Source organism: Staurois parvus, unplaced genomic scaffold (genome assembly GCF_062004578.1).
Source record: "Staurois parvus isolate SC_StPar_1 unplaced genomic scaffold, SC_StPar_1.0 ptg001920l, whole genome shotgun sequence".
NCBI lineage: Eukaryota > Metazoa > Chordata > Amphibia > Anura > Ranidae > Staurois > Staurois parvus.
In genome coordinates, this window is record NW_028319716.1 from 23,152 (window position 1) to 48,154 (window position 25,003).

The 25,003-nt window shown below is 47.4% G+C and overlaps 1 protein-coding gene across 1 annotated transcript in view; it reads left to right on the plus strand.

The window, feature by feature from the left end:
• The window catches only part of PRIMA1 (proline rich membrane anchor 1), a 58,023-nt gene that overhangs the window by 18,828 nt on the left and 14,192 nt on the right, over positions 1–25,003 (plus strand). The window contains 1 exon segment of the mRNA XM_089664485.1: positions 8,536–8,647. Within this exon segment, the coding sequence (XP_089520611.1) occupies positions 8,536–8,647 (112 nt within the window).

Genomic DNA, 25,003 nt, shown 5'->3' on the forward strand with positions numbered 1-25,003 from the left:
AGGGTGTCTCGAGACTGCCCATAATTTTAGTGGGTGCCTTGACATTGCCCATAATTTTAGAGGGTGCCTCAAGACTGTCCATAATTTAGAGGGTGTCTCGAAACTTTCCATAATTTTAGAGGGTGCCTTGACATTGCCCATAATTTTAGAGGGTGTCTCAAGGCTGTCCATAATTTTAGAGGGTGCCTTAAGACTGTCCATAATTTTAGAGGTTGTCTCAAGGCTGTCCATAATTTTAGAGGGTGCCTTAAGACTGTCCATAATTTTAGAGGGTGCCTTGAGACTGTTCATAATTTTAGAGGGTGCCTTGACATTGTCCATAACTTTAGAAGGTGTCTCAAGACTGTCCATAATTTTAGAAGGTGTCTCAAGACTGTCCATAATTTTAGAAGGTGTCTCAAGACTGTCCATAATTTTAGAGCTTGCCTTGACTGAAAAAAGGTTGAGAAACACTGCTGTAGATCAAAGAGATGCTCTGTCTTTGTGTTCCACAGCAAGATATTCCAAGACATCTTCTGCAAAGTCATTCTAACAAGCGAACCTGATATTATTACTTAAAGAAGCTACCATTAGCATATAAGCACTTGTAATTTAATTATTAGCAAAACAATAATTATTTTTCTTTGTCGGTTGCGGAGCTAAGGAAACGCGGAAGTCCACAAATACTATGGAATACTATGAAAGTGTCAATTTTGACATGAGAGGCTGGGAGCACCATTCTCGTCGTTTCCTTGATCCTGAGGGTCTCTGCTGTTCTGGCTCAGCTCAGGCCGCGCGCTCTGCGTGCTTGTTGCATGCGGCCGTGTGATTTATAATAATTAGATTCAGTGCAGCGGAAGGGATTTTCTGAAGGGGAACTCACGATGAAATTTGTCTTTGCCCGGAACACCAGATCGATATCTCCCGTAATGCAGCAACTATTCTGAGCGTCATAAATCTGTTGATGTGACAGAGGTCACCGTGCTCCCCCCCCCCCCTCCTTATCGATAAATTTTTATGCACCTGCCACCGAGTACAGAAGGAAAATAAAAAATGCCTTTGTCCCTTTCACTGGTGACTTTCATGTGCTGTATTTTAATGGGGGGGTTTATTTTACCCGCCTTGTCATAACCTGGCATCGAACGATTCTGCTGACCGATGCAAGTGCATAAACGTCCTGTCAGCAGCCATGATCTTGCTGCTGTTTCTGTTGGGCAGCGATCAGCTGTTTTGCAAAAATGATCGCTTTTACAGGCGAAATGGGAGAGTTGGAGACGCGTTAAACCGCTGGGCTGACTTCGCATGGAGGAACATCCAGTCCCCCTTCTCCGATGTGGTGGATTATCCTGGGAGTGACGAGGATTTTGTCTTCTGTTACAGCCAGGGAAGTAGCTAATCAAGTACGATCTGTGCTTGGTTAGCTGCAGGGGAGACATCAGAGGTCTACTAGACCCCCAATGTCTACATAAAGAGGAACTGTCACCTGCTCAAAGCTGTCACAAAGCTTTTAAAGGAGAAATCGAATGGCAGCGAATAATTCTGCTGACAGATGCAAGTGCATAAACGTCCTGTCAGCAGCCATGATCTTGCTGCTGTTTCTGTTGGGCAGCGATCAGCTGTTTTGCAAAAACGATCGCTTTTACAGGCGAAATGGGAGAGTCAGGGACACGTTAAACCGCTGGGCTGACCTCGCATGACCTGACCTCGTAACATCCAGTCCCCCGTCTCCGCTGTGGTGGATTATCCTGGGAGTGACGAGGATTTTGTCTTCTGTTACAGCCAGGGAAGTAGCTAATCAAGCATGATCTGTACTTGGTTAGCTGCAGTGGAGGGCAGGGGAGACATCAGAGCTCTACTAGACCCCCGATGTCTACATAAAGAAGAACTGTCACCTGCTCAAAACTGTCACAAAGCTTTTAAAGGAGAAATGGGAGAGTTGGGGAAACGTGAAACTGCTGGGCTGACCTCACATGGAGGAACATCCAGTCCCCCTTCTCCGCTGTGGTGGATTATCCTGGGAGTGACGAGGATTTTGTCTTCTGTTACAGCCAGAGAAGTAGCTAGTCAAGCATGATCTGTACTTGGTTAGCTGCAGTGGAGGGCAGGGGAGACATCAGAGGTCTACTAGACCCCCGATGTCTACATAAAGAGGAACTGTCACCTGCTCAAAGCTATCACAAGGGGGCCTGTTAGGGCGCTTGTGATAACGAAACCTTTCAGGGTAGGTTCACATCTGTGTTGGTGGTGCCGCTGCGGATCCGCACAAAAATCCATGCAGCCGCACACAGGAATGCGGACCCGCGGGCGGGTGCCATTAATTCTAATGTCACTCCACCCGCACTGGAATTGTCCTTACATTACCCCTCATCTCCACCACACGGCTTCTACATATCACCCTCACTCCTACCCTTTCCTTTTAGGCTTGGTTCACATATGAGCGGGTGATGCCGCTGCGGACGCCATTATTTCTAATGGCACGCGGCCCGCACTGGAAATCGCAACCATACTGGGAATTAAGGTTCCCATGCGGGCTGCGTTTTCAGAAGAAGTGCAGGGACTTCTTCCCTGCATTTCCCAGGGCATGGGAGTTCATTCAAATGAATGGGCTCGCGTACTCATGCAAAACATGGACTGCAGGAGCGCAGATATGTGAACCGGGGGTCACTGAATAAAAAAGTGTAAGAAAATGCATTTATATATGTAGCACCTTCCTATATGTGTAGCACCTCCAGCTAGGGGGAGCTAGACCCTGACAGCTAGAGAGGAGCTGATTAGCAGCTCAGGCGAGATAGTCAGAGGGGTCAAATTCTGGTCAGGACTGAGAGACTCTGCAGGCCAGCCCCTCTGCTCTGAGGCTTTCGGAGGAGGGCCTTGGAGGCAGTGGGAGGATCTGAGGAGTGGCTGGCTACACTCATGAGTGACCTCAGCCAATCCCCAGCAGGAGGCTTGGCAAGGGGCTGGGGCTCCCTTAGAAGTGGAAGAGCCTGCTCAGTAGCAGGTGAGTCGGGTGGTGAGAGAGGATTGTGGAGCAAGAAGATGTGAGGTTGGAGGTAGAAGGCTGCCAAGAGGGCCTAGTGAGATGGGGCCTGCCTGCCTGCCAGCCTGGAGCTGGAAAGGAGGAAAACTCGGGACTCACTGGCCCCCTGAGAGAGGACCACCTGTATGGCAGCTGATAAGCCTGATAGCGGCAGCCATCCTGCAAGCGGTACGGGAGAGGATCTGAGTGAGTACACTTGCACTCACCTACTAGTGACGGCAGTCACGTTGGGTGGGGGGGCCCATGGAACACAGCCCCCTTTGGAGAGGTGGGGAGATTCCTGTCTCAGCTCCCCATATTCCTATTATGTGTAAGTCACCCTATGCCTGTTAGGGGTACAGGGTGAAATGTCTTGCTATTAAGTAGACATGTATAGGTGGGGTGTGGGGGGTTGTTCATTGTTTACTGCCATGTGGTCCCATTGTTCTATTGTGTATCTTGCTTGGGAGCAAACTATTATGGGATATATGTGTTTGTGTATTGATGTGGGGGTTGTCCATTGTTCACTGCCATGTGGTGCATCCCATTGTTCTATTGTGTGTCTTGCATGGGAGCAAACTATTATGGGATATATGTGTTTGTACTGGCTTGGTGGGGGGTGTTTTCGGCAGCCCTTCCCCCTGATGGGATGGCCTGCTGATGTGTTTCCTGTTACTGGGTGTATTTCCCCGCCCTGTGTATATATCTTGTATCTATGTTAAAATAAAGCAGTCTATTTCCTGTTTTAATACAAGTCCGGTGCTGTCTCGTCTTGTATGGCCAGCGGTGGTGTCCGTGGATCTGTGTTCGGACAGGGAAGGGGAAGTCTAACAGGTCTGGGGTGGTACAACTGGAGCTGCTGGCTAGCACTCCATCAGTGATGGTGTCAGAGAACAGAAGCTTTGAATAGTTCAGGAATTTGTCCTCAGATTTCAGTTCCTTTGGGTGTCCTGTACCCCTCTTACCCCATCCAAGTTCTAATCCCCTGAACTGAATAAGAAATCAAACGCACAAGGACTGGACTCTGATCAAAATGTGACCTTCTGACTATTCCACCCAGGCTGCTACTCAGCCTCTATCTAGCATTTGGACCTAGAGCTCCCCTTAGCTAACCAGGAGGGTGCTACACAAGGAACAGAGTTGTGTCTCCCTGCACTGTGTGCATCAATAGGAACACACAGCCCTATAGACTAGAATGGCAAGGCACTCCCCTGCTCCTCCCTCCCTCCCCCTCCCAATTAACAGACTGACTCCAAACTGTACTGTCCACTGTTACTACTTTCCTGTGATGACTGGAAGTTCAGGGAAGCAGCACTGAGAATACTGGGGAATGTATGGTGCTCAATGTGTTCATCTATAAAACACTGAGGGTTTAATACTACTCAGCACCAGGACTTTTTTTTTCTCAGAAAATAGGTGCAGGAACTCCCTCCTTCTCAGTCTCCCATTGTCCCCAAAAGATCCCCTGCAGCCAACAACAATAGATCCTCCAGCAACAATAGATCCCATACACCACAATAGACTACCCCAGGAAGAATAGACCCCACCCCAGCAACAATAGTTCCCCCCAGCATAAACAGACTACCACTCCAGAAACAATAGTTTCCCTGCAGCAACAATAGACCCCATCCAGCAACAATAGACCCCACCCCCAGCAACAATAGATCCCTCGCACAACATTAGACCCCTCACATGCAGCAACAACAGATCTATCAGAAGCCAGCATCAATAGACCCTCCAGCAGCCAGCAACCTCCCCCTCAACAGTAGATCCCTAACAACAAGATAAGACCCCCCAGTAGCAATAGATCCCCCAGCAGCAAAGCATCAATAGACCCTCCAGCACACACCACACCCCCTGCCATTGCATACATTCAGTGCTGGAGGTGTCAGAATTGCGTTCCTGCTGAAAAAAATCCCCGCTCAGCACTAAACTAGATTGTTGTTGAAGGTCTGAGAGAGATTGCACATCTGTAAGTAGTAAAAGCAATAAACCGTTCCTGCGAAGTCCGTGATTCATGAGAGGTCTGTGAGAGTTTACACACCTGTAACTATAGCAAGAATGAGACCGACTGAAGATAACCCGCCCCACACACGGGACCAGCAGATAACGTCTCCAATTGTGTAATAACCGAACGCCCAGGGAAAGGGAATTCACTTCATTACAAGAAAGAATGTTCAGAGGGAAGAGAACCAGTTACAGGAGAACGAGAAACTCCATTTAACCCCTTCCAGTCCGGACACTTCCCCCCCTTCCAGTCCGGACACTTCCCCCCCTTCCAGTCCGGACACTTTCCCCCCTTCCAGTCCGGACACTTTCCCCCCCTTCCAGTCCGGACACTTCCCCCCCTTCCAGTCCGGACACTTCCCCCCCTTCCAGTCCGGACACTTTCACCCCTTTCCAGTCCGGACACTTTCCCCCCTTTCCAGTCCGGACACTTTCCCCCCCCTTCCAGTCCGGACACTTTCCCCCCCTTCCTGTCCGGACACTTCCCCCCCCCCTTCCAGTCCGGACACTTCCCCCCCTTCCAGTTCGGACACTTCCCCCCCTTCCAGTCCGGACACTTCCCCCCCTTCCAGTCCGGACACTTCCCCCCCTTCCAGTCCGGACACTTTCCCCCCTTCCAGTCCGGACACTTTCCCCCCCCCCTTCCAGTCCGGACACTTCCCCCCCTTCCAGTCCGGACACTTCCCCCCCTTCCAGTCCGGACACTTTCCCCCCCTTCCAGTCCGGACACTTCCCCCCCTTCCAGTCCGGACACTTTCCCCCCTTCCAGTCCGGACACTTTCACCCCTTTCCAGTCCGGACACTTTCCCCCCCCTTCCAGTCCGGACACTTTCCCCCCTTCCAGTCCGGACACTTTCACCCCTTTCCAGTCCGGACACTTTCCCCCCTTTCCAGTCCGGACACTTTCCCCCCCCTTCCAGTCCGGACACTTTCCCCCCCTTCCTGTCCGGACACTTCCCCCCCCCCTTCCAGTCCGGACACTTTCCCCCCTTCCAGTTCGGACACTTTCCCCCCTTCCAGTCCGGACACTTCCGCCCCTTCCAGTCCGGACACTTTCCCCCCCTTCCAGTCCAGACACTTTCCCCCCCCCCTTCCAGTCCGGACACTTTCCCCCCCCCTTCCCGTCCGGACACTTTCACCCCCTTCCAGTCCAGACACTTCCCCCCCCCCCTTCCAGTCCGGACACTTTCACCCCCTTCCAGTTCGGACACTTTCACCCCCTTCCAGTCCGGACACTTTCCCCCCTTCCAGTCCGGACACTTTCCCCCCCCTTCCAGTCCGGACACTTTCACCCCCTTCCAGTTCGGACACTTTCACCCCCTTCCAGTCCGGACACTTTCACCCCCTTCCAGTCCGGACACTTTCCCCCCCTTCCAGTCCGGACACTTTCACCCCCTTCCAGTCCAGACACTTTCCCCCCCCTTCCAGTCCGGACACTTTCACCCCCTTCCAGTCCGGACACTTTCCCCCCTTTCAGTCCGGACACCTTCCCCCCCCCCCCTTCCAGTCCGGACACTTTCCCCCCCTTCCAGTCCAGGCCAATTTTCAGCTTTCAGCGCTATCACGCTGTGAATGACAATTGCGCAGTCATGCAACACTGTACCCATATGAATTTTTTAGCATTTTTTTGAGACAGATAAAGCTTTATTTTGGTGGTATTTATTCACCTCTGGGATTTTAATTTTTTTTGCTATGTAAATGAAAATGTCCAAAAATTTTGAAAAAAAAAGTGTTTTTCTTATAAAATTTTGCAAATAAATAATATTTCTTCATAAATCTTGGCCAAAATGTATTCCGTTATCTTTTTAGTAAAAAATAAAAAATAACCCAAATTAGTTTATAACCAAAAATTATAATTTTTCAAATTTGTTTTTTAAATTTTTTTTTTTTTTTATATTATTATTAGTTTTTTTTTTTTGTTTTTTTTACATACCGTCACCCTAGCAGTAGTGTCACCATGGTGACACTGTACTTCTTGTGGGGGGTGATGAAGATTTTTTTTTTACACTGATTACTTTTATACCCATAAAGGCTGTAAAAGCAATCATTTCTCCTTCTCTCTGTGTGCATTCTTGCAGATATTGAGAAATACCGTGAGAGCTGTGATTGGTCACAGCTTGTCACATGGTACAAGGCCTTTTGTGAATAGCTCTGTACCATGTGACCTCTGTGCTCATTCACAGATTTCACATGTAGTAAGCAATGATGTCAGAAGTGACATCTTGCTTACTACTCTTCATGTGATCACTGATTGGCCAATCAATGATCACATGATGGGACCTCACACAGAGGTCCCGTCCGACGATCGGTGTTCCACTGTGTCTGGAGGATGCAGCGGGCACTGGATCGTGGTGCTGCTTGCTCCCAGGGAGCACACACAAGTAGGGGGCGGGGAGGCCGTTTATATACAATGGCCAGACGGGAAGTGGTTAAAGCAAACTCGTCCTGAGGCTCCATGCACACTGCACCCGATAAACGCACATTTAGGAGCTTTTCTGCATTTTGTTAAGCAGCCTCTGAACTCTCCCTAACGTTCTCCTGTCCGTGTACACATCGTCCTTTACAGTCCTTCACCGGCAGTTGAGTATACAGTCGATTTTTTGAATGCACCAAACTTGCGTTCAGGAGATTTTATCAGTGTTTCAAACGCTTGTAAACTTGTGTAAACGCGGATAACGGCCTTTATAAGCGTTTGCGTTTGGATGTTTTTGTAACCACTTACCGTCTGGCCCATGTACATGATTGGCCAGGCGGGAGCACTGCTGAAGCGGGTTGCCGTTTATAAACTGCCTGTGCGCACTCCCTGGGAGAGCGCAGCACTGCGATCCGGTACCCTCTGTGTCTTTTGGACACAGCAGAACATCGATTGTTGTACGGGACCTCTGTGTGATTCATGTGATCACTGATTGGCCAATCAGTGATCACATGAATAGTAGTAAGCAGGATGTCACTGTTTGCAAGGAATGGTGTCAGCCCTGCCCGGTTGTCTGTTAACCACTTCCTGTCCGGCCCATGTATATAAACAGCCGGACAGGAGCAGTGCCGTTTATAATCGTCCTCCCGCATTCACTGCCTGTGCATGCTCCCTGGGACACAACGGAACACCGATCGCTGTACGGGACCCATGTGTGAGGTCCCGATCATGTGATCCCTGATTGGCCAGTCAGTGATCACATGAATAGTAGTAAGCAAGACGTCACTTCTGACATCATTGCTTACTACGTGTGAAATCTGTGAATGATCACAGAGATCACATGATACAGGGCTATTCACAACAGCTTTGTACCATGTGACAAGCTGTGACCAATCACAGCTCTCACAGTAGTTCTCAATGGCTGCAGGAATGATAGAGATATGTTTTAGGAAGAGTATGAATGGTGGATGATTTTAGCCCAGGGTGATCTGTGTGTCTGCTGGATATGCAGATCTCAGTCATCTTCTGGGGTCTTAACTGATGCAGGCTAGCTGCTGATTCCTTGAGAGTGGGGAAGCTCAAAGCCCTCTTACTGATTGGTCAATTTTTGTTTTTGCAGTTAAAATCCCGGCATGCTGCGTAGAGGAGACGTGGTGGCATTTCCTGCTCATCGTCCTCGCGGCTGTAGTCCTCTTTATAGTGGTTATTCTCTGCTACAAAGCAATAAAAAGGTAAGTCAGCTTTCTGGATCCCAAAGGGATTGTGGGGAAAGGGAAGGGGGAGGAGTTATCAGTTTTGGTTATTATTGTTGTTTATTATGTTGTTATTGTAATTCTATAATTATTATAAGACCAAAGTTATTACACAGTCTTGGTTATATACATGGGCACTTTAAGGGAAAAACTTGATTTTTAAGGCCCAAATGTTTTTTTGTTGTTGTTTTGAATATAGCAGAGAAGTGTTAGAACCAACGTTTTACTTCTTACACTCTTTTACAAGGTAATATCTGAGCTGGTAATTGCATTTGAATTTATAGCTTTGGCAGTTACTGAGGAATATATTTAAAGCTGAACTCTGGGGAACGGCTAAAATCCTCCCTTGCTCTGGGGCTGCCCCTCACTACAAGGGCTAAATGTTCGTTTAAGTCTCAGGGTCCACAAAAAGTGGTTTTATATACCTGTTCCTCTACACTGGTAGACCAGTCCCCATTGCCTCTTCTCCCCTATGCTCTGGCAGTTGCAGGCCCTCTGATGCAGGTCCAGAGCGCTTAGCCCTGCATTGTGCATGAGGACTTCAAGGAACAGTCCACCGTTGGAGTTCAGGGAAATAGAGGAGAGCACCAGTTGTTGGGGGAGCGACCATGGCCATGTTAAGTTAGTATGAATCTTTTTTCCATGCACCGAGAATTGCACACATGACCGCCATAGGCAATCTGCCACTCACATGTTCAGTTGAGCAGCAATATGAGGTTGAAACTGTGCAATAAATTGACAGTTTCAATAAAGTTTATTTTAACATTGAAACATCAAGAGCTATTAGGGATGACCTGAATTGCCTCTGTTTTGATGAACTTCGAAGAAGTCTTGATTTCCAGTAGAGAAGGTTCTTAGTGTCCCCCATGACTTCTAGTGGAGAAGGTTCCTAGTGCCCCCCATGATTTGCAGTGGAGAAGTTTCCTAATGTCCACCCAATGATTTCATGTGAAAAAGGTTCCTAGTCCCCCCCGCCCATGATTTCATGTGAAGAAGGTTCCTAGTCCCCCCCCCCCCCCCCATGATTTCATGTGAAGAAGGTTCCTAGTGGTTTCCAGTTACGAAAATTCATAGTGCCCCCCGTGATTTCCAGTGGAGAAGATTCCTAGTGTCCCCTGTGATTTCCAGTGCAGAAGGTTCCTAGTGTCCCTTTGTGATTTGCAGTGCAGAAAATTCCTAGTGTCCCCTGTGATTCCAGTGTAGAAGGTTCCTAGTGACCGCTATAATTTCAAGTGGGGAAGATTCCTAGTGTCACCTTGTATTTTCCAGTGGAGAAGATTCCTAGTGTCACCTTGTATTTTCAAGTGGAGAAGATTCCTAGTGACCCCTCCCCCCCCATGATTTCCAGTGGAGAAGGCTTATAGTATCCCCTGAGATTTCTAGAGGAGAAGGCTCAAAGTGTCCCCCGTGATTTCAGGTGGAGAAGATTCCTTGTGTCCCTGTTGATTTCAAGTGGAGAAGGTTCCTAGTGTTCCCTGTGATTTGCAGTAGAAGAACTTCCTGGTGTCTTCCATGATTATTAGTGGAGAAGGTTCCTAGTGTCCCCTTGTGATTTCCAGTGGAGAAGGTTCCTTGTGTCCCCCATGATTTCCAGTGGAGAAGGTTCCTAGTGTCCCCCATGATTTCCAGTGGAGAAGGTTCCTAGTGTTTCCTGTAATTTTTAGTACAGAAACTTCCTAGTGACCCCCATGATTTCCAGTGGAAAAGATTCCTAGTGTCCCCTATTGTTTCCAGTGGAGAAGGTTCCTAGTGTTCCTTGTAATTTTCCAGTGGAGAAGATTCCTAGTGCCCCTTCCCCCTCATGATTTCCAGTAGAGAAGGTTTATAGTATCCCCTGTAATTTCTAGAGGAGAAAGCTCAAAGTGTCCCCCATGATTCCAGGTGGAGAAGGTTCCTAGTGTCCCCCATAATTTCCAGGGGAGAAGATTCCTAGTGTTCTTTTGTGATTTCAAGTGGAGAAAGTTCCTAGTGTCCCTTGGGATTTCCAGTGGAGAATATTTTTAGTGTTCCTCATGAATTCCAGTGGAGAAAATTCCTTGTGTCCCCGGTGATTTCCAGTGAAGCAGGTTCCTAGTGTGACCTTGTGATTTCCAGTGGAGAAGGTGCCCAGTGTCCCCTGTGATTTCAAGTGGAGAAAGTTCCTAGTGTCCCCCATGATTTCTAGTGGAGAAGGTTCCTAATGTCCACTGTGATTTCCAGTGGAGGAGGTTCCTAGTGTCCCCCGTGATTTCCAGTGGAGAAGATTCCTAGTGTCCCCTTGTGGTTTCCAGTGGAGACGGTTTCTAGCGTCCTCTGTGATTTCCAGTGGCGAAGGTTCCTAGTTTCACCTTGTGATTTCCAGTGGCGAAGGTTCCTAGTGTCCCCTATGATTTTAAGTGGAGAAAGTTCCTAGTGTTCCCTGTGATTTCAAGTGGAGATGAATCCTAGTGTCCCCCATGATTTCCAGTGGAGAAGGTTCCTAATGTCCACTTTGATTTCCCGTGTAGAAGGTTTCTAGAATCCTCTGTGATTTCCAGTGGAGAAGGTTCCTAGTGTCCCCTGTGATTTCCAGTGGGGAAGGTTCCTAGTGCCCCACCCTACGATTCCCAGTGGGTAAAGGTTTCTAGTGTCCCTTGTGATTTCCAGTGGAGAAGGTTCCTAGTGTCCCCTGTAATTTCCAGCGGATAAGGTTCCTAGTGTACCCCATGATTTCCAGTGGAGAAGATTCCTGGTGTCCCTTGTGATTTCCAGTGGAGAAGATTCCTGGTGTCCCTTGTGATTTCCAGTGGAGAAGATTCCTAGGGTACCCTGTGATTTCCAGTAGAGAAACTTTCTAGTCTCCCTAATGATTTCCAGTGGAGAAGTTTCTTTGTATCCCCTTGTGATTTCTAGTGAAGAAGATTCCTAGTGCCCACCCACCCCCATGATTTCCAGTGGAGAATGTTTCTAGTGTCCCTTGTGATTTCCAGTGGAAAAGGTTCCTAGGCCCCCCCCTAATTTCCAGTGGAGAAGGTTCCTAGTATTCCCAATGATTTCTAATGGAGAAGGTTCTTAATGTCCTCGTGATTTCCAATTGAGAACATTCTTAATGTATCCCCAGTGCTTCCTTGTGTCCATGGCTTCCTGAGAAGATTACAAGTGTCCCCTGTACTCCTAATGTTCTATGTTCTAACAGACTCCGAGCGACCACAATATTCATAGTGATCTTGTAGCTGGACCCCCCTTGTTCCTAGTGTCTGCTTGCAAGCATCTCCGTGTGCCTTACAGTGTGATCTCTGTACCTCCAGTGTCCCCAGTGTATTTCAGCCTGTCCCCAGTGACTCCTGGTGTGATCCTGCTTACTACCTACAGTATGTCCTTGCACCCGTTGTGTCCGTTGAACGCTCCAGTATTCTTGGGTCTCCGTTTTCCTGTGCACCTTTTCCAGCTTTCATCATTCCAGCCTCTCTCTGATTCCCTGTGAATTTCTGTCTGCTATTTGTCATCGTCACTTTTGTCCGCAGTGTGCGTCAGCGTCTCACAGGGTACTTCTAGTCGTTCCTGCTCGGTGTCCCCGAGCACCTCTACCTGTTGCTAGAGTTTCCTGATGAATTTGGTGCATTGCTACTCTGGGATGCCTGTGCACCTTGGTATTCCTCATAGTTACCTCTGTGTTCCTGTACACTCAGCATCCCAGGGAGCCCTGCACCCCAGTGCTGTAAGTGTTTCCTATCAGTAATCTGTGTCCTGTCTGTAGGACCAACATCTCATTACTGCATTGGACTCCTGTCAGTCCTTTGAGTCCTGTATACTGTGCGGTCCAAGATCCTCATCAATGTACCTTCATGTGCCAGGTCAGATGTAGTTCTCCAAGCACACAGTCATCCATCGAGCAATCTGCATGGAGGGTCCACAATCCCAACCATACATGACAGTCCCCATTGGTGACACTTCCACATTCGATCTCTCTGGAGTTTGATTCCAGCTTCATCGAAAGTGGTTGAAACTTGGCGGAAGTTGCCAATGGAGAAGATTCCTAGTGTCCCCTTGTGATCCATCAAAAAAACGAAATCAGTAAATTTTCAAACACCAGGGTCCATTTGGATGAAATGCGGTGGAGTCATAAAGAACAGGTTTGTAAATTGATAGGACTTTCTGACTTTAGCACAGCTGCAGAACCTCTCTGACCACTTTCACATGCCGAGTGCCTGAAGTTTGTCCTTCATTCCCCCTGATGCTGCGATTTCCTGTTTTGTTTTGGTGACACAGAAACGAGTTTGACAGCGCGTAACAAAAGCCAGCTACTCTCCGCAGTGAGAAAAGTTCACGAATGACCGAGGATATTTTTAAACCAGAAAAAAAATCGCAGATGGGAAAATTAAGCCGTGTTTATTTAGATTTAGCAACAGATCCAGGAAACTGACATTTAAGAATTAATTACAAACAGGGCCGGCTGACGTCAGGCAAATCCAACTCGCCGATCGCTGGTATGAACAATTATTTTCTCCAGGTGACGTGCCGATACATTGCCTTGTTGTAAGTCTACGACGTGGAAATAGTCCTGATAGTTCTATGTATAGAGTGTAATAGATTGGTATTATGATGGTGTCCAGTGGTCGGCCATGTTGGGGGTGTAGTGTTCTATGTATAGAGTGTAATAGATTGGTATTATGATGGTGTCCAGTGGTCGGCCATGTTGGGGGTGTAGTGTTCTATGTATAGAGTGTACTATAATTGTATTATGATGGTGTCCAGTGGTCGGCCATGTTGGGGGTGTAGTGTTCTATGTATAGAGTGTAATAGATTGGTATTATGATGGTGTCCAGTGGTCGGCCATGTTGGGGGTGTAGTGTTCTATGTATAGAGTGTAATAGATTGGTATTATGATGGTGTCCAGTGGTCGGCCATGTTGGGGGTGTAGTGTTCTATGTATAGAGTGTAATAGATTGGTATTATGATGGTGTCCAGTGGTCGGCCATGTTGGGGGTGTAGTGTTCTATGTATAGAGTGTAATAGAATTGTATTATGATGGTGTCCAGTGGTTGGCCATGTTGGGGGTGTACTGTTCTATGTATAGAGTGTAATAGATTGGTATTATGATGGTGTCCAGTGGTTGGCCATGTTGGGGGTGTAGTGTTCTATGTATAGAGTGTCATAGATTGGTATTTTGATGGTGTCCAGTGGTCGACCATGTTGGGGGTGTAGTGTTCTATGTATAGAGTGTACTATAATTGTATTATGATGGTGTCCGGTGGTCGGCCATGTTGGGGGTGTAGTGTTCTATGTATAGAGTGTCATAGATTGGTATTATGATGGTGTCCAGTGGTCGGCCATGTTGGGAGTGTAGTGTGCTATGTATAGAGTGTACTATAATTGTATTATGATGGTGTCCAGTGGTCGGCCATGTTGGGGGTGTAGTGTTCTATGTATAGAGTGTCAAAGATTGGTATTATGATGGTGTCCAGTGGTCGGCCATGTTGGGGGTGTAGTGTTCTATGTATAGAGTGTAATAGATTGGTATTATGATGGTGTCCAGGGGTCAGCCATGTTGGGGGTGTAGTGTTCTATGTATAGAGTGTAATAGAATTGTATTTTGATGGTGTCCAGGGGTCGGCCATGTTGGGGGTGTAGTGTTCTATGTATAGAGTGTACTATAATTGTATTATGAAGGTGTCCAGTGGTCGGTCATGTTGGGGGTGTAGTGTTCTATGTATAGAGTGTAATAGAATTGTATTATGATGGTGTCCAGTGGTCGGCCATGTTGGGGGTGTAGTGTTCTATGTATAAAGTGTAATAGAATTGTATTATGATGGTGTCCAGTGGTCGGCCATGTTGGGGATGTAGTGTTCTATGTATAGAGTGTAATAGATTGGTATTATGATGGTGTCCAGTGGTCGGCCATGTTGGAGGTGTATTGTTCTATGTATAGAGTGTAATAGATTGGTATTATGATGGTGTCCAGTGGTTGGCCATGTTGGGATTGTATTGTTCTATGTATAGAGTGTAATAGATTGGTATTATGATGGTGTCCAGTGGTCGGCCATGTTGGGGGTGTAGTGTTCTATGTATAGAGTGTAATAGATTGGTATTATGATGGTGTCCAGTGGTCGGCCATGTTGGGGGTGTAGTGTTCTATGTATAGAGTGTAATAGATTGGTATTATGATGGTGTCCAGTGGTCGGCCATGTTGGGGGTGTAGTGTTCTATGTATGGAGTGTAATAGATTGGTATTATGATGGTGTCCAGTGATCGGCCATGTTGGGGGTGTAGTGTTCTATGTATAGAGTGTAATAGATTGGTATTATGATGGTATCCAGTGGTCGTCCATGTTGGGGGTGTAGTGTTCTATGTAGAGAGTGTAATAGAATTGTATTTCGATGGTGTTCAGTGGTCGGTCATGTTGGGGGTGTAGTGTTCTATGTAGAGAGTGTAATAGAATTGTATTTCGATGGTGTCCAGTGGTTGGCCATGTTGGGGGTGTAGTGTTCTATGTATAGAGTGTACTATATTGTATTATGATGGTGTCCAGTGGTCGGCCATGTTGGGGGTGTAGTGTTCTATGTATAGAGTGTACTATATTGTATTATGATGGTGTCCAGTGGTCGGCCATGTTGGGGGTGTAGTGTTCTATGTATAGAGTGTAATAGAATTGTATTTCGATGGTGTCCAGTGGTCGGCCATGTTGGGGGTGTAGTGTTCTATGTATAGAGTGTACTATATTGTATTATGATGGTGTCCAGTGGTCGGCCATGTTGGGGGTGTAGTGTTCTATGTATAGAGTGTAATAGAATTGTATTTCGATGGTGTCCAGTGGTCGGCCATGTTGGGGGTGTAGTGTTCTATGTATAGAGTGTACTATATTGTATTATGATGGTGTCCAGTGGTCGGCCATGTTGGGGGTGTAGTGTTCTATGTATAGAGTGTAATAGAATTGTATTTCGATGGTGTCCAGTGGTCGGCCATGTTGGGGGTGTAGTGTTCTATGTATAGAGTGTACTATATTGTATTATGATGGTGTCCAGTGGTCGGCCATGTTGGGGGTGTAGTGTTCTATGTATAGAGTGTAATAGAATTGTATTTCGATGGTGTCCAGTGGTCGGCCATGTTGGGGGTGTAGTGTTCTATGTATAGAGTGTACTATATTGTATTATGATGGTGTCCAGTGGTCGGCCATGTTGGGGGTGTAGTGTTCTATGTATAGAGTGTAATATAATTGTATTATGATGGTGTCCAGTGGTCGGCCATGTTGGGGGTGTAGTGTTCTATGTATAGAGTGTAATAGAATTGTATTATGATGGTGTCCAGTGGTCGATCATGTGGGTGGTGTTGTGTTCTATATATATTGTATGGTATTGTATGATGATCCTCTCCGATGGTGTTTGGCGGGTGTATTTAACCCTGTAAATGCTGCAATACTTTGCTACATTTGCATACATTGCAGATTTGTTGAGCTGTTGAGGAGCTTCCCATTGATTGCGGCTGGTGGCAATAATGCTCACCAAATGTGACATTCTGCATGCCCTGGTTCAAGCAGGAAGTTGTGGGGTGGGGCTCTACCACCTGGCTGTACTGCCCCTTAGGGGTGGGGGTGCCGTGTGAATGAAGCCTAAGGCATGCAATAATGCATTAGCACAGTGCAGTAGTGTGAACAGGTTTCTAGATGTGGTCGCAGGATTAGTTTTCTTTTGCCTGCTTTTTTCTCTCCATCTCAGCCTTGTCATCCTGCCAATAACACACTTCCTTTCCTTTGTGCCTACACTGATCTCTTCATTGTATCTATGGAGGGATGGTTATTACACAGGCTCAACTTCAAACGTTTCTGCCTTTGTTTGTTGGTTGCATAGTGGATCGATGAGATCGGTAGTTAGAGATATAAGGTTGTTGATGCTCTAAGCTCACAGGAAGTGACAAGGACACGGCATTTCTGGCAGGATCAAAAGGTATTTTCTGTTCTGGCTGAAAGTGCTCTTGGCCTATAAAAAGAAAATGAATGCAGCCGCTGCATCTAAGGACTGTTAAGCTGCAGTATGAGACATTTCTGTGTCGGGTTTAGATACACTTTATGGATCTGACAAGATCTGCCTGCATGTGGCCACCATGATGGATTTCTCTGATGATCACGTCCATCTGTCAGGTCATGTTAGACCTCCAGCAGCCGTCCGTTAAGAATCTGCGCACTCTTCCCTTCCAACCGCTATAAACGCTCCGAGCATTAAGGTGTCCTCCGACCCTGAAAGGGTTTATGAATATTCATTGGGAATTGTGACAGGCTTCCCACCCTGCACGCTCCAGCGCTCTAAATCCTCACATTTATTGCAGCGCTGGGAATTGGAGTGAGGAGAGGGGAAGAACATTGCCTTGATGGCACCCCGGCTTTTATTGTGATTGATGACAAGGCAGATGGTAGGAGCCCAGAAGTTAGCTTAAATATGAATAATAAATCTTTCCCAGGCAAGGAGGGTGAAGAATGAAGAATAAAGTCGGCAGGAAATAAAGGCCTGGGAATGAGGAGCACACATTTGGGGTTCTCGCACATTCTCTTGTCCCCTCCTTCTTTCATCCTTCTTTAGGCTTTTTTATTACAATCTGAATTTCAGACACAAAAACTTCCAAATACACCAATCAGATATAACTTTATGACCACCCACCTAAGATTGAGTAGGTCCCCCCTTTCCTGACCCATGGAGGCATGGACCCCTCTAGACCTCTGAAGGTACGCTGTGGTATCCAGAACCAAGCAGTCAGTAGCAGATCCTTTAGGTCCTGTAAGATGAGAGGTGGGGCTTCCATGGATCTCCTTTAAGATGGGAAGTGGGGTTTCCATGGATCTCCTGTAAGATGAGAAGTGGGGCTTCCATGGATCTCCTGTAAGATGGGAAGTGGGGCTTCCATGGATCTCCTGTAAGATGGGAAGTGGGGCTTCCATGGATCTCCTGTAAGATGAGAGGTGGGGCTTCCATGGATCTCCTGTAAGATGGGAAGTGGGGCTTCCATGGATCTCCTGTAAGATGGGAAGTGGGGCTTCCATGGATCTCCTGTAAGATGGGATGTGGGGCTTCCATGGATCTCCTGTAAGATGGGAAGTGGGGCTTCCATGGATCTCCTGTAAGATGGGATGTGGGGCTTCATGGATCTCCTGTAAGATGGGAAGTGGGGTTTCCATAGATCTCCTGTAAGATGGGAAGTGGGGCTTCCATGGATCTCCTGTAAGATGGGAAGTGGGGCTTCCATGGATCTCCTGTAAGATGGGATGTGGGGCTTCCATAGATCTCCTGTAAGATGGGAGGTGGGGCTTCCATGGATCTCCTGTAAGATGGGAAGTGGGGCTTCCATGGATCTCCTGTAAGATGGGAAGTGGGGCTTCCATGGATCTCCTGTAAGATGGGAAGTGGGGCTTCCATGGATCTCCTGTAAGATGGGAATTGGGGCTTCCATGGATCTCCTGTAAGATGGGAAGTGGAGCTTCCATGGATCTCCTGTAAGATGGGAGGTGGGGCTTCCATGGATCTCCTGTAAGATTGGAAGTGGGGCTTCCATGGATCAAACTTGTTTTTCCAGCAACTCCCACAGATGCTGGATTGTATTGAGATCTGGAGAATTGGGAGGTCAAGTCAGCACCTCAAACTCGTTGTGTTCCTCAAACCATTCTTGAACCATTCTTGCAGTGTGGCAGGGCCAGGTCCAGACTGGGACAAACAAATAGGCCCGGGCATTGTAGACTGAGCATTCCATTTTTTTTAAACCATTATTTTTTAAACCAAATTATTATTATTATTATTATTATTATACAGGATTTATGGTGCCAACAGTGTGCTCAGCGCTGTACAATATAACAGGAGACAATACAGCAACAATACAGTTCAATACAAGAGGGATAGGAGGGCCCTGATCCTGGGAGCTTACAATCTAAGAGTTACAAATAATGACAACTACTGGCTTCTCGATGTCTTTTAGTTCTGTTCAGCCTGCTTCAGTCACTGTTGCAGCAAGTTGTGGCAGACAGAGACCTGCAGGTGAGAGCCAAGGGTATGATCTATGTGATCTATAAAAACCCGACAGTGGTTCTAATCCCTCTCCACTCTGGCCAAAACTAAAAAAGAAAAAAAAAGTTTTCCCTTTAGTTACTCTTTAACAATTAGAGAGGTAAGCGGGTTACAAAAATACCAAAAACAAAAAGTGTAGAAAATTCCTTATGGCGACATTTAAATAAAACATGGCACTGGATACATGTTTGTTTACATTTCCCTGGAGTTCCCCTTTAAGTGGAGCCTTCCATGACCACCAGCCAGGGTGGGGTCAGATGGGGGGGTGAAAGAGAGAGGGGGGTAAAAGGGGGGGTGAGAGGGGGGTGAGAAATGGAGGAAGGTGAGAGGAGGGGTGAGAAAGAAAGGGGTTTGAGAGAGGGGGGTATGAGATAAAGAGAGGGGGTGCGAGAGACAGGGATGTGATAGAGAAAAGGGGGTGAGAGAAAAGGGGACGAGAGAGAGAGAGGGAGGTGAGAAAGGGAGGGGTGAGAGATAGATACATTTCCCTGCAGTTCCCCTTTAAGTGGAGCCTTCCATGACCACCAGCCAGGGTGGGGTCAGACGGGGGGGGTGAAAGAGAGAGGGGGGTAAAAGGGGGGGTGAGAGGGGGGTGAGAAATGGAGGAAGGTAAGAGGAGGGGTGAGAAAGAAAGGGGGTTGAGAGAGGGGGGGTATGAGAAAAAGAGAGGGGGGTGGCGAGAGACAGGGGTGTGATAGAGAGAAAGGGGTAAGAGAGAGGGGGATGAGAGAGAGTAGGGTGAGAATGGGAGGGGGGTGAGAGAGAGGGGGCAAGAGACAGGGGTGTGATAGAGGGAAGGGGAGTAAGAGAGAGGGGGGTGAGAGAGAAAGGGGGTTGAGAGAGGGGGGTAAAGAAAGGGGGGGCGAAAGAGAGAAGGGTAATAGAAAAAGAGAGGGGGGTAAGAGAAAGGGGAGTGAGAGAGAGGGGGGTAAGAGAAAAAGAGAGGGGGGTGAGAGAGCCTGCTTACTCCATCCATCCCGCCCCATCCTTCCAGAAGCCCATCAATGGGCCTTCTACTAACCCCAGACCCTCGGGCAGTGCCGAGTGCCCAAATGGTCAGTCCACCCCGGCACCAGCACCCCTACTCCATGTCATAGTTACAGATTTACATAGTTAGTCTGGCTGAAAAAAGACAAAAGTCCATCCAGTTCAACCATTAAAAAAAAAAGTTATAATCCTACACCCAAAGGGGATCCAGAGGAAGGCAAAAACACCCAGCAAAGCACGATCCAATTTGCTCCTGCAGGGGAAAAAAGCCTGAACTTAGACTTTAACCCCTTCCCACCAGCACCAGTATTCCTTTAATGGAGTCTTAACCCCTTTGGTTCCACAGTGAGCATATCAAGCATGCTTTACTGCATAGATTGTAAGCTCCCAGGATCAGGGCCCTCCTATCCCTCTTGTATTGAACTGTATCGTTGCTGTATTGTCTCCTGTTATATTGTACAGTGCTGAGCACACTGTTGGCGCCATAAATCCTGTATAATAATAATAATAATAATATCCAGCCTGATGTTACTGTTGTGGGTTTAGTAACACTTTAAGTTCTAACATATGACATCTTTGTTTTCAGATTTAGATACATTTGTTGCAATAGAAAAGTATTGGTTGTAGCAAAGCTTTCCTCTGCGACTGTTGTACCGTGTGTACATGTGTGACTGTTGAGAGCGGATACAGTGAATGTGGGGTCCGGGGAGAGCGGATATAGTGAATGCGGGGTCCGGGGAGAGCGGATATAGTGAATGCGGGGTCCGGGGAGAGCGGATATAGGGAATGCGGGGTCCGGGGAGAGCGGATATAGTGAATGCGGGGTCCGGGGAGAGCGGATATAGTGAATGCGGGGTCCGGGGAGAGCGGATATAGTGAATGCGGGGTCCGGGGAGAGCGGGTATAGTGAATGCGGGGTCCGGGGAGAGCGGATATAGTGAATGTGGGGTCCGGGGAGAGCGGATATAGTGAATGCGGGGTCCTGGGAGAGCGGATATAGTTAATGCGGGGTCCGGGGAGTGGATATAGTGAATGCGGGGTCCGGGGAGAGCGGATATAGTGAATGCGGGGTCCGGGGAGAGCGGATATAGTGAATGCGGGGTCCGGGGAGAGCGGATATAGTGAATGCGGGGTCCGGGGAGAGCGGATACAGTGAATGCGGGGTCCGGGGAGAGCGGATATAGTGAATGCGGGGTCCGGGGAGAGCGGATATAGTGAATGCGGGTCCAGGTAAAGCGGATACAGTGAATGCGGGGTCCGGGGAGAGCGGATATAGTGAATGCGGGGTCCGGGGAGAGCGGATATAGTGAATGCGGGTCCAGGTAAAGCGGATATAGTGAATGCGGGGTCCGGGGAGAGCGGATATAGTGAATGCGGGGTCCTGGGAGAGCGGATATAGTGAATGCGGGGTCCGGGGAGAGCGGATATAGTGAATGCGGGGTCCGGGGAGAGCGGATATAGTGAATGCGGGGTCCGGGGAGAGCGGATATAGTGAATGTGGGGTCCGGAGAGAGCGGATATAGTGAATGCGGGGTCCGGGGAGAGCGGATATAGTGAATGCGGGGTCCGGGGAGAGCGGATATAGTGAATGCGGGTCCAGGTAAAGCGGATATAGTGAATGCAGGGTCTGGGGTGAGCGGATATTGTGAATGTGGGGTCTGGGGTGAGCGGATATACCCTGAATGAAGTCCAGTGGAGGAATTAGTAGAAAAGGGTGGAGGACACTGAATGGAGGCCAGTGGAGGGATTGGCAGAGAGGGGTGGAGGACACTGAATGGAGGCCAGTGGAGGGATTGGACGGGAGGGATGGAGGACACTGAATGGAGGCCAGTGGAGGGATTGGCAGAGAGGGGTGGCGGACACTGAGTGGTTGGTAAGGTAGATGATCCTGGCAGCAGCATTCATGATAGACTGGAGAGGGAATAGCCTACAGAGAGGTAGACCTATGAGAGAGGAGTTGCAATAGTCAAGGCGAGAAATAACAAGGGAGTGAATGAGTAGCTTGGCGGTTTCATTGGTTAAAAAGGGTCGAATTTTAGAGATGTTACGGAGATTAAGGCTACAAGCTTTTGACATTGAGTGGATTTGGGGCTGAAAGGAGAGTCCAAAATCTAGGATTACATCTAGTACTGTGGTTTGAGGGGAGGGACTGATCGTAGCATTATTGATCTTAATGGAAAAGTCATGTAGGAGTGCATGAGGGGGAGGGAATATTATCAGCTCGGTTTTAGGGAGATTTAGTTTAAGGGAGTGGTGCGACATCCATGCTGATATGTCAGTTAGTAAGTTAGTAATGGGAGAGGAGGCTAATGAAGTGAGGTGAGAAGTAGAGGGATAGATTTGGGTGTCATCTGCACAGAGATGGTATTTGAAGCCATGGGAGGTTATCAAGTGACCAAGAGAGGAGGTGTAGAGATAGAGAAGAGGAGGGGTCCAACAAAAGAGCCTTGGGGGGCCCCTACAAAAAGAGGAAGAGGAGAGGAGGAGAAAGAGTTATATCTGGCACTGAAAGAGCGCTGTGACAGGTAGAAGGAGAACCAGGATAAAGATGTATCTCGGCGACCAAGGCAGTGGAGTTTATTGAGAAGGAGGGGATGGTCAACAGTATCAAAGGATGCAGAGAGGTTTAGTAGTAAGAGTATGGAGTAGTGGTCATTGGTTGGGATGAGTACGGAGTAGTGGCCATTGGTTGGGATGAGTACGGAGTAGTAGCCATTGGTTTGGATGAGTACGGAGTAGTGGCCATTGGTTGGGATGAGTACAGAGTAGTGGCCATTGGTTGGGATGAGTACGGAGTAGTGGTCATTGGTTGGGATGAGTACGGAGTAGTAACCATTGGTTGGGAGAAGTACGGAGTAGTGGCCATTGGTTGGGATGAGTACAGAGTAGTGGCCATTGGTTGGGATGAGTACCGAGTAGTGGCCATTGGTTGGGATGAGTACGGAGTAGTGGTCATTGGTTGGGATGAGTACGGAGTAGTAACCATTGGTTGGGAGAAGTACGGAGTAGTGGCCATTGGTTGGGATGAGTACAGAGTAGTGGCCATTGGTTGGGATGAGTACCGAATAGTGGTCATTGGTTGGGATGAGTACGGAGTAGTGGCCATTGGTTGGGATGAGTACAGTGTAGTGACCATTGGTTGGGATGAGTACAGAGTAGTGGCCATTGGTTGGGATGAGTACAGAGTAGTGGCCATTGGTTGGGATGAGTACAGAGTAGTGGCCATTAGTAGTAGCAGTTAGTAAATCATGAGTGAGTTTTAGTAGGGCAGGTTTTGTGGAGTGCTGCAAGAGAAAGCCAGACTGTAAGGGGTCAAGAAGGTTGTTTTAAGAGAAGTTGGACTCAAGACAGTTGTAGACTAAGCATTCTAGAAGTTTAGAGGTGAATGGGAGCAAGGAGATGGGTCTTAAGTTGTTCACGTTGGTGGGGTCCAGTGAGGGATTTTTAAAAATGGGGTTGATCGGCGCATGCTGATTGGTTAGGTGGGCATCTGAGAACAGGTTGGTAACCTCTTCAGTAGTAGGCGGGTCAGAAGAGGAAAGTGGTGACTGTGCCGCTGGGCAAGGTATATTTAGTGGGAAGATATCTGTATAGTGGATGTGCCTCACGTACTGCATCAATCTTTCCTGAAGTGATTGGCAAGCTGTTGTGCAGTGAGTAAGTTAGGGGGCAAAGGAAGTGGGGGACAGAGCAGAGAATTCAATGTAGCGAAGAGCCAACGAGGACAGGTGACAAGGCATTAATAACAGAAACAAAGTAGGTTTGTTTGGCAGCATGGAGGAGGAATGGTATTTTAGGAGGGCAGATTTATAGGATTTGGTTTTATGCCACAGTCGTTCAAGAGCATGGCAACGTCTCTTGAGATTTCCAGTGTTGTCAGTTGGCCAGGGTTGTAATGGTCGGGGCCTGATTCTTCATGTAGTTAGAGCAGCAAGTGCATCCAGTGAGGATGAGAGTGAACTGTTGTAAACAGAGGTGGTCAGGTTAGGACATGAAAGGGGAGAGATTTTGTTATAGAGGTGGTCAGTAGGAGAATAGAGAAGTGAAGGGTTACATAGTTCCATAGTTAGTCTGGCTGAAAAAAGACAAAAGTCCATCCAGTTCAACCATTAAAAAAAAAAAAAGTTATAGTCCTGCACCCACAGTTGATCCAGAGGAAGGCAAAAACCCAGCAAAGCACGATCCAATTTGCTCCTGCAGGGGAAAGAATTCCTTCCTGATCCCCCGAGAGGCAATCGGATATTCCCTGGATCCACTTTCCCTATAAATGTTATATCCAGTTATATTCTGTGTATCCAAGAAAGAATCCAGGACTTTCCTACAGCAATCCACTGAGCTGGCCACAACCAACTCTGGAGGGAGTCTATTCCACATTCTCACAGCTCTGACTGTGAAGAAACCTTTCCGTGTTTGGAGATTACATTTCTTTTCCTCCAGACGTAAAGAGCGCCCCCTTGTCCTCTGTGATGACCTCAGGGGGAATAACTACACCGAGTTCACTATATGACCCACTGATGTATTTATACATGGAGATCATATCCCCCCCTTATGTATTATAAATGGAGATCATATCCCCCCTTATGTATTATACATGGAGATCATATCCCCCCTTATGTATTATACATGGAGATCATATCCCCCTTATGTATTATACATGGAGATCATATCCCCCCCCCCTTATGTATTATACATGGTGATCATATCCCCCCCCCCCTTATGTATTATACATGGTGATCATATCCCCCCCCTTATGTATTATACATGGAGATCATATCCCCCCCTTTATGTATTATACATGGAGATCATATCCCCCTTACGTATTATACATGGAGATCATATCCCCCCTTATGTATTATACATGGAGATCATATCCCCCCTTATGTATTATACATGGAGATCATATCCTCCCTTATGTATTATACATGGAGATCATATCCCCCCTTATGTATTATACATGGAGATCATATCCCCCCTTATGTATTATACATGGAGATCATATCCCCCTTATGTATTATACATGGAGATCATATCCCCCCCCTTATGTATTATACATGGAGATCATATCCCCCCTTATGTATTATACATGGAGATCATATCCTCCCTTATGTATTATACATGGAGATCATATCCCCCTTATGTATTATACATGGAGATCATATCCCCCCCTTATGTATTATACATGGAGATCATATCCCCCCTTATGTATTATACATGGAGATCATATCCCCCCTTATGTATTATACATGGAGATCATATCCCCCTTATGTATTATACATGGAGATCATATCCCCCTTATGTATTATACATGGAGATCATATCCCCCCCCTCATGTATTATACATGGCGAT